General features: G+C 31.6%; 2 protein-coding genes across 4 annotated transcripts; both read left to right on the plus strand.

The window, feature by feature from the left end:
• The first annotated feature begins 3,870 nt into the window (after positions 1 to 3,870).
• On the plus strand, positions 3,871 to 11,511 carry LOC100807968 (ferredoxin--NADP reductase, root isozyme, chloroplastic-like). 3 transcript variants are annotated; one of them, NM_001252869.3, is made up of 5 exons: positions 3,871 to 4,145; positions 4,444 to 4,500; positions 5,208 to 5,540; positions 8,832 to 9,051; positions 10,550 to 11,511. In NM_001252869.3, the coding sequence occupies exons 1-5, from the start codon at positions 4,122 to 4,124 to the stop codon at positions 11,047 to 11,049; spliced, it is 1,134 nt and encodes a 377-aa protein (NP_001239798.1). In that variant the 5' UTR covers positions 3,871 to 4,121; the 3' UTR covers positions 11,050 to 11,511. The 3 variants fall into 3 exon arrangements, with proteins under 3 accessions (NP_001239798.1, XP_006597058.1, XP_014622849.1); XM_006596995.4 differs by having other exon boundaries at positions 3,872 to 4,145; positions 4,441 to 4,500; positions 10,550 to 11,258; XM_014767363.3 differs by lacking the exon at positions 3,871 to 4,145 and adding an exon at positions 4,280 to 4,348 and having other exon boundaries at positions 10,550 to 11,258.
• Positions 11,512 to 13,046: 1,535 nt separating this feature from the next.
• Positions 13,047 to 13,928, plus strand: LOC100527388 (uncharacterized). Its single transcript, NM_001248452.2, has one exon. It carries the CDS (start codon positions 13,311 to 13,313, stop codon positions 13,785 to 13,787), a length of 477 nt encoding a protein of 158 aa, NP_001235381.2. The 5' UTR covers positions 13,047 to 13,310; the 3' UTR covers positions 13,788 to 13,928.
• Positions 13,929 to 15,765: the final 1,837 nt, after the last annotated feature.

The following is a 15,765-nucleotide window of genomic DNA, read 5'->3' on the forward strand; positions in this document are numbered from 1 at the left end:
AATAGTATTTTTTATATATTATTAATTTTTTTAGTTTAAATTTTAATAAATATTTATTAGTAATTATGTCAATAAAATATTTAAATATATGTACACATTTGCTCCAGAATTATATTAAGTTCACGTTAAGTATTGATTGATCAACAGTGATATTATTAAGTTGATTTAGGTTTAAGACATTTTTATATCTGTGAATGAATTTTTTTCATTAATAATTAATAATATTTGAAATAAATTGGACTGATATGAATCAATAATTTAACATTGAATATTTAAATTTATATTTTATTTCATTATGATTATTTTCATTTTAAATTATAAATGGCAAAATTTATGCATTGTACGTCAAATATACGTTATTTTAATTAAATATAAAAACACTATTATATTTTTTCAATATATTTTTAATATCTTCTAATATTTGGTTAATTAAATGATTGTACCTAGATACAAAAGTATGAAATTAACATAAATTTTATGTCATTTTAGTTAAGTGTATTGATTATTTAATTTAACAATCATAAATTTTATAACAATTTCAGATTTATACATATTAATAAGGACAAAATTTGATTGTATAATTCTCTCAAATTTTTTATGGATAATGAAAAATACAAAAGGAGAAAAATCACATATAAAATGAGAAAAAAAAGCTGTCAAATTTGTATTGTTTATGCTAATTAAAATTTAAATTTGGTTAAAATTAGTACATATCAATTACTTTTTCTTTTTCATAATAATTGCTATTTTAAAATTATTTTTTTTTTGTATTTTTATTAAAATTATAGTTTGAGTGTAATGTTTTGACTTTTGAGATTAATAATAAAATTAGGATTTATTTTATTTTAATCAAAATATTATTTATCATAAATTAATGATAAATAGTACTTCCAGATTTAATGGAAACAAATATTCCTTTTAACCTATCAATGTATAAAAGTAGTAACCGTTACTCCAGATATCCTGTAAATTATGTTGCCATCTTATTTTAGATTCAACTGAGATATGTTTAGGGTTTACAGGATTTTTTTTTTTTTTACCATAAATAATAAATTATGTTGGAGATATTTATTTTACAGATAATAATTCAATTTTTTATCTAATTTTGAGTGTTAACATCTTCAAATAAATCATTAATAAAATGACTTACTTAAGAAATTGTTTGAACATATGATGACTTATTCATGAAATTTACATTAATATTTTTTTAATGAAAAGTATAAAAATAACATGCATTCTTACAAAAAAAAATGCACATTAATGTACATTATAGCATGAATCTAGTTTTCTCTTCTTAGTAAACTAGATAATTTCATTAGGAATTAGTTTCCTCTTCTTTTCTTGCATGTAAATAACATGTGAATCTTAGTTTGTTAATTTGTCAAAAAAAAAATATGCTTTTCTTGCTTGTCATGTCATCATTGTTACATGTTCACGAAAGTAACTAACTTGAAATGCCATTCGACTGAGTTTTTATTATACATAGGAATGCGTAAATAAATTGGTATATTAACATTGTTCCCGCAAATTATCATTTGAGGACAAAAATGGTTAAACTATTGTTATTTTTATATTATAATATTATAACTTTTGTCTAATAAGAAATATATGCATCCATATTTTTTTCATTAATATTTATATTCATATTTGTAAATAATAGAAACTATAAAATTATTTATTTTTTATAAATAAGGAGATTTATAAATTAATTTATCAAAACAATATATAAATTTAAATAGGTTATATATATATATATATATATATATATAGTGTAAGAGTACATGTAGGAATACATAATTCCATACAAGAAGTAAGTTGACATTTATCAGGCACAGAATAAAATATACAAACTTAACATAAAAATAATTAAATGTTATTTTTGATGTATATTTATATTTTAACGATATTGTTGATATTTATTTTATCTCTTGTATCTCGCTTGAACAAATAAATATTTTAAATAAAAATAATAATTCCCTCCATAATCTAAACTATATTTTTTTATTTTTTATAGTGTACTTTATTTTCAACCACTTATCAATATTAATTTTAAAATAATCTTATATCATAATTTAAATTATTTTGCACAAGTCTACAATATAATTTTTTTTCTAAAGTGATTTCTCATGTATATTCTCATATATAGATGGATGGTTAGAGTACCGAAGATGACTAAAGACAAAAAAAAAAAATTCTAAAAAAAATCATGAATAACAAAGGAGAAAAGACACTATTGGTGAGAGATGAGTTGGACTTTGTCCCTAAAAAACGGATCCAAGACCATCAACTTCTTACTAAACACACCCTAACATCATGTTTCAAGCATCTAGATGGAGAGAGTGTGGAATGAGTAAAGTGAGTGGTCATTGATGTGTGTCACCATGACATGACATGCTGGTCCATGATGCGTACAGTGGTGGCGACGATGAAATGTGAAAAGAAAAGATTTGTATCTTTGACGATCTAAAAATATGTTTCTACATAATTTTTATACTAACCATTAATCATGGATTACATTGAAGATAGATATTTGTCTACTAATAACATGTTAGTTAATCTTGAGTGTTAACATTTTCAAACAAATCATTAATAAAATGACTTAATTAAAAATTGTTTAAAGTTTATGACTTATTCATAACATCTAAATTAAATTTTTTAATGTAAGTTATGAAAATAACATGCATCTTAAAAACTACAAATGAATGTATGTTACATCAAGAATGTAGTTTCATCTTCTTGCTGAACTAAATTAATTTAATCCTAGCAGGAATATCTAGTTGTTTCTCTTATACGAAAATAAGATGTGAAACAACAAATCATATTTAGCTTCCCTATTTTCAGTATATATAGGAATAGTTAGATGAATGGGTAAGTTAATACTGATGAGGTGAGATGTCAGGGGAAAATTATAATTTTATGACAAGATAATTAAACTATTGTTATTTTTATATTATAATATTATGACTTTAGTTGTCCAATAAGAAATGTGTATATTCATATTTATAAATAATATAAATTATAGAATCGTTTATTTTTGATAAATAAGGGGATTTTTAAATTAACCTATGAAAATAATATATAAATTTAGATGTAGGTTACATTATTTTCTTGCACGAAAATAACTCTGTCTAGCTTGTTAGTTGGAAAAAAAATAAAGATCATAAATTTTACAAAACCAATAGATTAAGATTACGCCAAATTTAGATATCTCTAGTTCTTCATACCATAATATATCATATCTTCAATGTGCAATAATTAAAGGCATATACCATTCTAATGTGCTTAAGGAAGGAAGAGAATAAATGATAGTTAAATATTCAAGGAGACAATTTTATGTTCATGGTCCCCTTATTCGATTTGAGCATTATTTTTAAGAATATAATTGTGGCTTCCTATAAAATAATGGTATAGTAGCATTAATTTATACACATATTATTATCAATTAAAATTTATTAAAAATTATAAATTTACAAATAAAGTTCATTAGAGAAGAAATAAAAACCACAAACTTAAAAAATTCTAACAAGTTCAATTACTATTAAAAATATATTAAAGTATGCATTAAGAATTGCATTAATAATATTTTTTTAAGAAAAGGAATTAAGTATTCCCAAATTCAGTAAATTGATACTCCCTCCTAGAATATATGATATTTTAATATATATATATATATATATATATGTCATTTTATAAAATAACACTACATTAAATATTTTTTTATAAGATTACTCTTAATAAAGAAATAGTGAGATAGCATGTAAGAAAAATAAATGAGTCATTAATTAAAAAAATAAATAATATATTAAAAAATTACTTCATATTTTATTTGAAATTCAATAAATTAATCGTCCTATAATCTATATTCTGAAGGGGAGGGTGAGTGAGAGAGGGAGTGACACTCCAAGGAGCCAAGGGAAAAACAAAAAACCTGACCTTTCCCTTTCTCCAAAGGATCATCGAACTAAACCAAATCAAAATCAAACTTTGTCACAGTTATTGGTGTGCTACCTCCGTTAGTTATATAAGACCCTTTTATAAACTCCTTTTAAGGCTTTTCAATCTCCAATCACTTCTTCTTGTGTTGTCATAACTTCAACAACTTCTTTCTTCTCGATCTCACGATGGCTCATTTGGCCCTGTCTCAGGTACATCCCTTTCACGCACTTCCTTTTCTCCGCGCTGTCACTGTTTTTGGCTTCTCCAAATAAAAGGGTCACCCCAAATAGAATCAAAATTTCACCTTTTCTTTTCTTATGTTTAGTTTTTGGCTTTACTTTCTATTTGGGTTCTTAATTGGTGAGTGGAGATGTGTTTGTAGAAAGTCAAAAGCTGAGAAATTTAACCTAAGTTGAGTTTAGAATGATATATATATTTTTTTGAAGTTTTTCTGTTGCTGAATGAAATTTAATTAACGAGTACTAAGACTTTTGTGTGGTTTAGCAGATGGCTGTAACTGTTCCTGTTGGCAACGATTTGTCTCTCAGAAGATCTGCAGTTAAGGTTTGATAGTACTTTTTTTATTTTGTTTTGTATGCTTTTGACTTTGGAAACATGTTTATGTGAGTGCTTCTGCTGGTTGTGTCATGTTAAATTACAGATCCAATTGTCTGAAGAATCTATAGTTATGCTAGATGTTTAGTACTACGTTAATTTGATATGGCTGTTAAAATACCTTGAGGGATCAACTATAGAGATTAGTGCATGTTCAGTGTAAAAGGGCTATGTTTTACTGTACATTTGATTTGGTTCGTTTCGGTACCTGCAAGACTGTAATGGAGTTGATGAATTATCTTACAAATGTAAAAGTTTTATCTTATGGCCAAAAAAAGCTATTGGTTGTTGTTGGTAACTTGGTATAGATGATCTTCTACTTTTTAATTGGCGCTACTGGTATTTTTAATTTTATATTAGAAATGAAGAGCTTTAGTTTGATGTATTTTGGTTTTTCAAGCATTGTGGTGTTTTAGTTACAGTATCTACTAAACACATGTATGTTTCTGAGTTTTACATCTTGTTTGTGTAGATACTTGTGTTATTATGTATTAATTGATTTTCAAACATGGATTGTCGAAGCACTAAGAATAATACTGTAGTTGTTAGAGTTCGAGATTCTGTTTACATAATTATGTTATGATAATGAAATTTGGCTTCCTGTTTATGTTTAATAACTTGTATTTTTAAAGAAATCTACAAACTTGATGTTTCAGGCCCCTAACTTGAACTTTTGGGATAAATCATGGGCACCAGTATTTACTTTGGACTTGAAGCCAAACAACCCAAGTTTAAGAAGTCGTCATGTGGTATGCATGTCCGTGCAACAAGCAAGTGTATCCAAAGTTAATGTCTCACCTTTAGAATTGGAAGATGCTAAAGAACCTCCATTGAACTTATACAAGCCTAAAGAACCCTATACAGCAACAATTGTTTCTGTTGATAGGCTAGTGGGGCCAAAGGCTCCTGGGGAAACTTGTCATATTGTGATTGATCACGGTGGAAATGTTCCCTACTGGGAAGGACAGAGTTATGGTGTTATTCCACCAGTAAGTTACTTATTAGTGATAGTTATTCTATGCTTCCTTTCATTATTTTCGAGTACTGCCAGTGAATCTATAATGATTGATCTTTGCCTTCATATTTTTTGGATAAATTAATTTTGATGGAAGGAATGCATTTTAGATATGTGTCCTTTATATGAATAGTCATCATCGGAATTTAAGCTGATTCTGGCTTCCCTCCCCACCTTCCATACAACAACAACAACAACGCCTTATCCCACTAGGTGGGGTCGGCTACATGGATCAACTTCCGCCATAATGTTCTATCCAGTACCATACTTCTATCCAAATCATTAAGTTCGAGATCCTTCTTGATAACTTCTCTTATAGTCTTTTTGGGTCTTCCTCTGTCTCGAATTGTTTGTCTTCTCTCCATCTGGTCTACTCTCCTCACTACAGAGTCTATCGGTCTTCTCTCTACATGCCCAAACCACCTAAGTCTATTTTCCACCATCTTCTGTACAATAGGCGCTACTCCAACCCTCTCTCTAATAGCTCCGTTTCTAATTTTATCCTGTCGAGTCTTACCACACATCCACCGCAACATCCTCATCTCCGCTACACCTACTTTATTCTCATGTTGGCTCTTGACCGCCCAACATTCTGTTCCGTACAAAATCGCCGGTCTTACCGCAGTCCGATAAACTTTCCCTTTAGCTTGATCGGTACCTTTTGCATCACATAACATCCCCGATGCTTTTTCTCCATTTCATCCATCCTGCTTGAATGCGATGATTCACATCCCCTTCAATTTCTCCATCATCCTGTATTACAGACCCAAGATATTTAAACCCGTGTGACTTGAGGGATAAATATGGTCTCCTATTTTCACCTCTGAGTTAGATCCCTCCTTCTTTTGTTGACTTACATTCCATATACTCCGATTTGCTTCTGCTTAGGCGAAAGCCATGTGTTTCTAGAGTTCGTCTCCAAGTTTCCAACCTCTCATTCAACTCCTCCCTCGACTCTCCAAGGAGGACTATGTCATCTGCAAAAAGCATGCATCTCGGCGCTATCTCTTGGATTTGTTCCGTGAGGACATCCAGAATTAAGGTAAAAAGGTAGGGGCTAAGGGTTGACCCTTGATGCAAACCAATTGTGATGGGAAAATCGTCTGACTCTCCACCCTGTGTCCTAACACTAGTCGATACCCTATCATACATATCTTGGATAGCTCGAATATATGCAATCCTAACCCCTTTCTTCTCTAGAGCTTTCCACAAAATCTCTCTAGGCACTTTATCATACGCTTTCTCCAAGTCAATAAAAATCAAGTGCAAGTCTTGTTGGTCCATGTGATATTGCTCCATCACCCGCCTTAATAAATAAATTGCTTCCATGGTCGACCTTCCCGGCATGAAACCAAATTGATTCTCAGTAACTTGAGTCTCCTTTCTTAATCTCCGTTCGATCACTCTTTCCCATAATTTCATGGTATGACTCATGAGCTTGATTCCCCTATAATTTGCACAATTTTGTATATCCCCCTTGTTCTTATAGATTGGCACTAACGTGCTTCTCCTCCATTCCTCCGGCATGCGTTTTGACCTCATAATTTTATTAAAGAGTTTGGTGAGCCACTCAAGACCTCTATCTCCAAGAGTTTTCCACACTTCAATAGGTATGTTGTCTGGCCCCACCGCCTTACCGTTACTCATTCTTTTCAACGCTTCCTTTACTTCCTGTTTCTGAATCCGACGATAATACTTATAGTTCCGGTCTTCTTCTCTTGTGTCTAGACTGCTAGAGTCATATCCATATCAATCATTAAATAAGTTGTGGAAATACACCTTCCACCTTTCCTTGATATCTTTTTCATGCACTAAGACTTTGCCTTCTTCATCCTTAACACACTTTACGTGATCCAAATCTCTAGTCTTCCTCTCTCTACCCTTAGCAAGCCTATATATAGATCTTTCTTCGTCCCTGGTTCCTAGAGCTTGGTATAGTCCGTCAAAAGCTTGGGCTCTTGCCTCACTCACCGCTTTTTTGGTTTCATTTCTAGCTATCTTATACTTATCCCAAGTTTCAGAATTTCTACACCTAGACCACTCCTTGAAACACTCCTTTTTTACTCTAACTTTGCTCTGAACACTTTCATTCCACCACCACGATTCTTTACCCCTAGGTCCAAAACTTCTAGATTCACCCAACGTCTCTTTAGCCACTTTAATAATCTCTTGGGACGTCTTGTTCCACATATCATTTGCACTTCCTTGTGATTGTCCACACCATCCCTCCCATATCTTTTGTTGGAAGATTCCTTGTTTCTCACCCTTCAAGTGTCACCATTTGATCCTTGGTGCTATCATAGGACTTCTTCTCTTTGCCCTATCTCTAATTGTTACATCCATAATCAAAACTCTATGTTGGGTAGTCAAGCTCTCTCCCGGGATAACTTTACAGTTCAAGCAATACTTCCTATCAGACTTCCTGATAAGGAAGAAATCTATCTGAGAACATGTCCCTCCACTTTTGTAAGTGATAAGATGTTCCTCTCTTTTCTTAAACCATGTATTGGCTATAGAAAGATCCAAAGCCTCCGAAAACTCCAAGATGGATTTACCCTCCCCATTCATCTCCCCTAGGCCAAAACCCCCATGCACCCCCTCAAAACCTCTATCCGCGCTACCTACATGTCCATTGAGATCCCCTCCTAGGAAAACTTTCTCTCCTTGGGGTATATCCTGAAGTACCCCTTCTAGATCCTCCCAAAATTTTACCTTAAAGTGTTCTGCTAACCCAACCTGAGGTGCGTACCCACTAATAACATTAAAGGTGTCCTGTCCCACTACCAATTTTAAGGCTATGATACGATCTCCTACTCTTCTTACATCTACAACATCCTTCTTCCACTCCTTGTCCACAATAATCCCTACCCCATTTCTTGATCTGATTTTTCCCGTATACCACAGCTTAAATCCCGAGTTGTCTAATTCTTTCGCTTTTTCACCTGACCACTTAGTTTCTTGTAGGCACATAAAATTGATCTTCCTCCTCACCATAACATCCACTATTTCCATAGATTTTCCAGTAAGTGTGCCTATATTCCATGTACCAAAGCGAATCCTCCTGTCATGAACTAGCTTCTTTACCCACACCCGTTCACGAAAATACCTTCCATCTCAAAACTAATAGTGCCTTTTGAGCTTATTAATTCATGTAGAAAACATTTCCTTCTTTTTTTTTTTTAGTGGGATCAGATGTAGGAGATAATACAGTTAAAATTCTAAAATGATTTCACAACTTGTAAATACTATGTTACATGGGTGGCAGGGTGAAAATCCTAAGAAACCTGGGGCTCCTCATAATGTTCGACTATATTCAATTGCTTCCACAAGGTATGGGGACTTTTTTGATGGAAAAACTGCCAGCTTGTGTGTGCGTCGTGCTGTTTATTATGATCCTGAGACAGGAAAGGAAGATCCTTCCAAGAATGGCATTTGTAGCAATTTTTTGTGTAACTCAAAGCCAGGAGACAAAATTCAGATCACAGGTAAGAGCTAGCTCTTTTTACTCCACTGAAGATTGACATGATTTCTGATATCTTTTATAACTTCTCAAAATTTGTATTCCAACAAAGTGATGCCTTGGTGAACCTTGCTCAGTTGGGAGAATGTCTTGCTCAGTTGTTTCTTGTTATTCCTGTTGCCATAGGTGTGTTCTATGTACTTCACTAGAGGGTGTGTTTGCAAAGTAATACCTGAATGTGCCTTGCTCTATGAACTTCTTTACTATAGTAAATGTAGCTTGTTCACTGCTATTTATTTGCTGGTTAATCAATTGGAATTTATACTGTGAATGGTGTGCTCTGCATGTGAAAGTAGCAACTTACTTAAATGATAGATGAGGCAATTGAGGGTATTTGATGTGCTTAAATTCTCTAAACTTTGTAAGGTTTTCATGCTGTATTGTAGTGAACCAATTCTTCACAATTTAATTAGCTCTTAAATTTCAACATTGGTCAGTTAGTTAATCTCAAACTCTTATCATATGGAGCATGGTGAAGAAAAGTGATAATCTAAATAAATAAAAACTATATTATATGGTAGTTTAATTACAAGTAAGTACTAAACTGCATATCCATGTTCATAAGTTTGAGTTTGAAAGTTTTGGTTCATTTTTATTGTTATACCCCTATTAGATTTTGCCTTGTGTGCTTTCGACTTTCCATAATATGCAATGGTCATTTTTCCTTTCCTCACTGAATTTCCTCTTTCATTTTGGTTTGTCCAGCTCTACTAATAAAAGTTGCAATTTTGTTTATACCATTAAGCGTTTGTTTTTGAATGCTGTATTTGTGTTTGTTTTCTCACAACGTACTCTCACAGAGACACCGATGTTTATGTACGTGTGTGTATAGACTATATAGTACAGCTATACTATTTTCTAAACAACATTTGATATCATAATATTTAGAATAGACCCCCCAAATGTCCTTGAAAATTTGGCGGTGTCCACATTCGTCCCTAAGAATGTATAAAAAAACAACAAAAACTCCCTAGTCTGTAAAAATCACAATTGTCAATCATATTAAGTCCTCAACACAAGACATTTTATTAGGCCATAAAAAGGATTAATATGGATGACATTTGTTTTTAGGAACCAAGGTGGGGTTATATGCATTCTTATGAACTAATGTGTCCAGTGTCAAATTTCTTACAATTGAAAAGCAGTCAATCTACTCATTCTACAAATTTGTGATAGTGGTAGAGAAGGATGTTTAACAAGTTAGGAGTAAGTAGTCCTGATGCTGAAATGGTTTGGAGCATCCCGCCTCCATTTTGTCTTTCTTTTGTTGGCTCTTTTTTTTATTGTTCATCTTGTCTTACTTCCCTACACACCAAAAATTGAAGGGATTTATAACAAAATGGTGTGGCAAACTTACAATGATTTAACTAGTCTTGGGTTGTCAAGTATTTCACATTGCAAATGTTGGTGAAGGTGAACTTGCATCTTGGCTAGGAATTGAGTCATCATCTATTGTTTTGCAGGCCCGTCGGGGAAGATAATGCTTTTGCCCGAGGATGACCCAAATGCTACCCATATAATGATTGCCACAGGCACTGGTGTTGCTCCATTCAGAGGCTATCTACGCCGAATGTTCATGGAATCAGTCCCTGCATACAAGTTTGGTGGATTAGCATGGCTTTTCCTTGGAGTTGCCAACACTGACAGTCTTCTCTATGATGATGAATTCAGCAAATACCTCAAGGATTATCCGGACAATTTCCGCTACAATCGAGCCCTCAGCAGAGAACAAAAGAACAAGAGTGGGGGCAAAATGTATGTTCAGGATAAGATTGAGGAGTACAGTGATGAAATCTTCAAACTCCTGGATAATGGGGCCCACATATATTTCTGTGGTCTGAAAGGGATGATGCCAGGGATCCAAGATACGCTGAAGAAGGTTGCTGAGCAAAGAGGAGAAAGTTGGGAAGAGAAGCTTTCTCAACTTAAGAAGAACAAACAATGGCATGTTGAAGTCTATTGAGATTCTCTAGTTCAGATTTGCAGAGTAGTCCCCCTTTGTCTCTGAAAGGAAACAAAACAAAAAAAGAACATTTTTCGTTTGGTGCATTTAATCAATAAAATTCATTAAGCAGCTTGAGTATTGTAGCTGTTCTGTATTAGTAAATTGCAATCATATATTGTGCACTTGATGGATACTGAATCGAAAAACCAAGCCATTGGTGGTGGCAATCTGGTAGAGTACATTTTGTTAAGGGCAGCAACATATTTTCTTTTGCCAAATTTTGAATTATTCTGTCAATAAGGATAATCATCCTCTGAAATATCAGCAAGGCCTAGAGTAATTTCAAGAAGTACAAGTTATTTTTTTATTTAATATTGTGAGAATTCTGTCATATTTCACAATAACATCAAAGTCTTATCCCTTCAAGGGAAGTTGTATTTCACAACGATTGGCAATAAACAGTGGTCCACAGTTCAAAAATCATTGCGTTCAAAAACATTTTACTCAACTAAACGATATAATTATCATTTTGGAAAAGATCATTTTTGCAGTAATATTTAAAAAAATAAGAGGTTTACTGTTCATAACGTTCTTATTCAACCCAATACAAAATAGTATTAATGTCTTGTATAATATTCAAACTCAGTACAAAATAGTATAATGTCTTACTATATAATATTCAAATAGCAATAAGTGTTAGAAAAAAGTTATTTGAGGCTCAACTTCAATACTACTTTATAAGCTATGAAGTATGAACATTCTTTGACTATTACAGTTGATAAATACTCTAAACAGAATGTAGTAAATAGAAGAACATTTAACTCTAATTTAATATTTTTTTTCATAAAACGCCTGGTATTATAAAAGTAAAAAGGAACAAGAAAAAAATTATAATTTTAACATAACAAAAAGAAGATGAAAAGAAAGAAAGCAATAATACGGAAAAGACAACAGAGAAAGCGGTGCTACTGGGACTTGATGGATCTCCGACAGTGACAGATAGCCACAAAACGTAACCTACTACTAACCCTGTTTCGGATGTTCCTGACCAAGTCACCATGAAAACCTACGAGTGAACATCGAACGCTTAAAACCTAAGAAACTGAAAACATAACTAAAAATACAACACTCAACACACTTTTCAGTTCCCAACACTAACAATACTACAGGTAATTTTTTATTCTTTTCAAATTATAATTTTCAGATATAAGATTCCTAGAAAAAATTATAAAATATGCTTCGTTATTATTTACTTTTTTTATAATAATATATTTACCATAAGAAAATTTAATAATTTTATATTCTGTTACTATAAAAGTTTTATTTCTCTTTATGAAAGTAAAAAAGAAGAAGTCTTTGACACTAAGTTCAATTGATTGAACATAAACTCCCGATAGCTAAGTTTGATTCATACAAAAAGAAATTCCCAAAAAGCTATTGAAATCTATAGAAATACTCTCCCCAAGTTAAATCGCAATTGGACCTAAGTTTTCTAATAAAATGAAGGGTTAATTACATTTTGAGTTGTTATATACTATAATTGTGCGACTTTAATCTTGAGCAAATTGAATGTATTAAATATTATAATTGTATAATTTTAGTTCTTTTTTTATTAAATATTCAGTATCATGATAGTTAATGTATGATTTGACATATTTGATTGACATAACTTAATTGTAGTTTTAATCTCTTGTGATTGTAATGGATATATAACAAAAATTATTAGCAATTCTTGATTGATGCTAAGCTATGAATAATACAAAATGGTATTTCTTTGGTTAATAAAAATTAAAAAACCTTATTGATCCCAAGTAACTCACATTCATAATTAAAAAATAAAAATTATTTTGAGTCAAATAATATCAAAAATATTAAATTCAGAAAATGAAATATCTAATATTTTTTTACACAGCGAAAAAAATATCAAATAAGTGGTTAAGTCACAATAGCATATATTTCAAGTAACACATTAGAATTACATTAAAAAAAACAGAATAGAAGTCAACACAATGTCACATTAGCAAAATTTATTAAATATTCTATAAAATATCAAAAGAGAAACCAAAACCGCATAATTACATACTTGGAAAATCCGATTTACGAAAAATGAAACCGCACAATTACTTGAAAGATTAAAAGTACAATTAAATCTAAAATAAATAATAAGAACATGTTTTCCTAAAAAGAAAAAAGAAACATCTTAGCTAAAAGTATTGGTTGCGTGTATATATAATATTAATCTAAAATCCCATTCAAACTGGTCACTACCATTTCTCCTCATGTCGTCGCTCTCGGGACTCGCCACCGCGATCGCGCTACTCCTCGTCGGAATCTCCTCCGCCGGCCGTGATCTCCGTCCGTCGGAGCACGGCCTCGTCTTCCAGACCTCGCCGCCGGCCAATTCCTCGCCGGAGATGAAGTCCTTCTTCAGCACCAGCAAGGGCTCTTCTTCTTCTTCTTCCTCCAACGCCGACGCCCCACTCCGGAACGCGACGGAGTCCCTGCCGCCGCCGTGGTGGGGAGTCACCGGCGGCGGCGGCGGCGGCGGAAGAAGCCACGTTGGACGAGCGCTGATGACGGCGAGCCTGGTTTGCGGAATCACAGGTGGCGTCTTGTTAGTGGCTTCGGCGTTGCTTTATCTGTTTAAGCACCGAAGAAATCCTCACCAAAACGAACCGTTTCGTGCACGTAATGATGGCACTGTCAATAATAGTGCGAACAAGCTTCAATTAGTGCCAGTTGTGCCTAATCGTTGAGTTCAATCCACACTGTAAATCATGTTGCTGTATATTTAATTTATTTTTTTTGTTTATTTTTGTGTGCCTTTGATTTTTTGCTCGTTGAGATTACTTACGTTTTACAAAAGTTGTACTAATAAATTTATTTAGTTCCACGTTAATTGTTCGTTTATTATATATTTTTAAATCCGTTTCTTAGTTATTACGCATTATTATTATTATTATTATATTATATATTAAGTGCAGTGACTTGTCAACGAATATATGATGATTTTTAGTAAAAATAAGTTTCTTTCGGTGTTCGGCCTACTTTATGACTTATGAGTGGTCCAAAGTCCAAACCATACTGAACTTTCAGGCAGGGGGAAAAATTTAGGCTCAATTATCCCATAAATTATTTTAAATGTCTCAATTTAATTCTTAATTTTTTTTAAAAAATTAACATTTAGTCTTTCAATTCTTAAAAACAAGTCATTTTGTTCTCCAAATTTTAAAAGGTTTAATTTATTTATTAAGTTTTTTAAAATAAATTAATTTAATTCCTAAATTATTTTAAATGATTCAATTTGATATTTAAGTTCTTAGGGGACCAAATTGATTTTTTAAAAAATTTGAGGATGAAATTAATCCTTTTAAAAATTTGGGGACTAAATTGACTAATTTTAAGTAATTGATGTCCAACTTAAATTTTTTAAAAATTTGAAAATCAAATTGAACCATTTAAAATAATTTGAGAATCAAATTAATAATTAAGTGAATGAGATGATTTGCTTTGGTACCCTTTTTTATTTCATTAAATAATTTTTGCATATTAGTTGACAGTAAAAGAATGTTATTGCTTGCAACCAATAAAGAATTATTATTTGTAGGAACCTGCACGGATTGGGTTCAAGAAATGTTTAAATTTAAACTGATTAATATTATTTCACTACAAGAAAATGTCACATTATCTATGGATTTTGATAATTTCCTACGAATTTTGTTTATCAGTAACGGCGATTTTTCTCTTGTAGTGTTCAGTTTGACTTAAATAAGGTTCTTCAAATTTTTTTGGACAATGTGAATAGAAACAACCCAATCATATTCAATTGTTTGTGACAAGTTATAGGCTAATCTAATGAAATAATAAAAAAATATAAAAAATAGAGAAAATGAAATTGCACTAAAACAAAAAAAAAAGTGATGAATAATCAAATTTATTCTCATTCTCAAAAGAGCTGTGTCCATGTTACATTTCAAGCAACCATGGGGAGGCAGTTGCCATGCTGCGGTTTGCCTCGAACTGCTTTTCCTTTCAAGGGACGTGCTTTCTTCCATTCACCGAAGAACTGATAGACCCGAAGGATGACATATTCCTTAGTGTTGCCTTTTTGCTCCCATATCAACTCGTTTCCACTACTCCATAAACTTTAGAGAATTATGAGAAAGCTAGTCAGATGATCTTCTTGGTTACACTACATAAATATTAAAAACTGTCTAAAATTATATAGTTTTTGGTTGATTCAGGATTCACATGCTCAATTTTGATATCCGAATCAATGTCATTGAGTTTGTAATTTTAAAATTCATATGAAACTACCAATTCAAATCAATCTAAATTTTCTTTTTTGATTTAGTTCGAGTCAATCCAAACTTGTGATCATCCCTAATTATTTGATTTTTTTTATGGTGTGTTTACCTTTTAAGTAAGAAAGAGAATAGATTTTGATTTATTTTAAAATTGAGAAAAATTAATTTTAAACTGTTGAGTATAACTGATTTGTGTTCAAATTAATTTTAATTAAAAAATATATATTAAAAGCATGCCTTTAAAAATTAATTATAAATTAGTCATATATAGGCATATAATAGATGATGTGACATACAAAGAAGAAAAATAGTAAACAAATATAAAGTGGAAGTAAGAATTAGGACATAAAAAAAACAGGGTTTATTATTAACTAATAACATGCAGTAAAAAAAAAGTCATGGTTTCGCTAAACAAAAACATTTTTTT

This window comes from Glycine max, chromosome 15, assembly GCF_000004515.6.
Source record: "Glycine max cultivar Williams 82 chromosome 15, Glycine_max_v4.0, whole genome shotgun sequence".
NCBI classification, from domain to species: domain Eukaryota; kingdom Viridiplantae; phylum Streptophyta; class Magnoliopsida; order Fabales; family Fabaceae; genus Glycine; species Glycine max.

What these genes read in the sequence shown, in the direction of transcription:
- LOC100807968 (XM_006596995.4), top strand. Translation starts at nt 4,122, where the DNA reads ATGGCTCATTTGGCCCTGTCTCAG. An exon ending in CTCATTTGGCCCTGTCTCAG is followed by an intron (nt 4,146 to 4,440) that starts GTACATCCCTTT and finishes TGTGTGGTTTAG; the next exon opens with CAGATGGCTGTAACTGTTCC. An exon ending in GTTATGGTGTTATTCCACCA is followed by an intron (nt 5,541 to 8,831) that starts GTAAGTTACTTA and finishes CATGGGTGGCAG; the next exon opens with GGTGAAAATCCTAAGAAACC.
- LOC100527388 (NM_001248452.2), top strand. Translation starts at nt 13,311, where the DNA reads ATGTCGTCGCTCTCGGGACTCGCCACCGCGATCGCGCTACTCCTCGTC.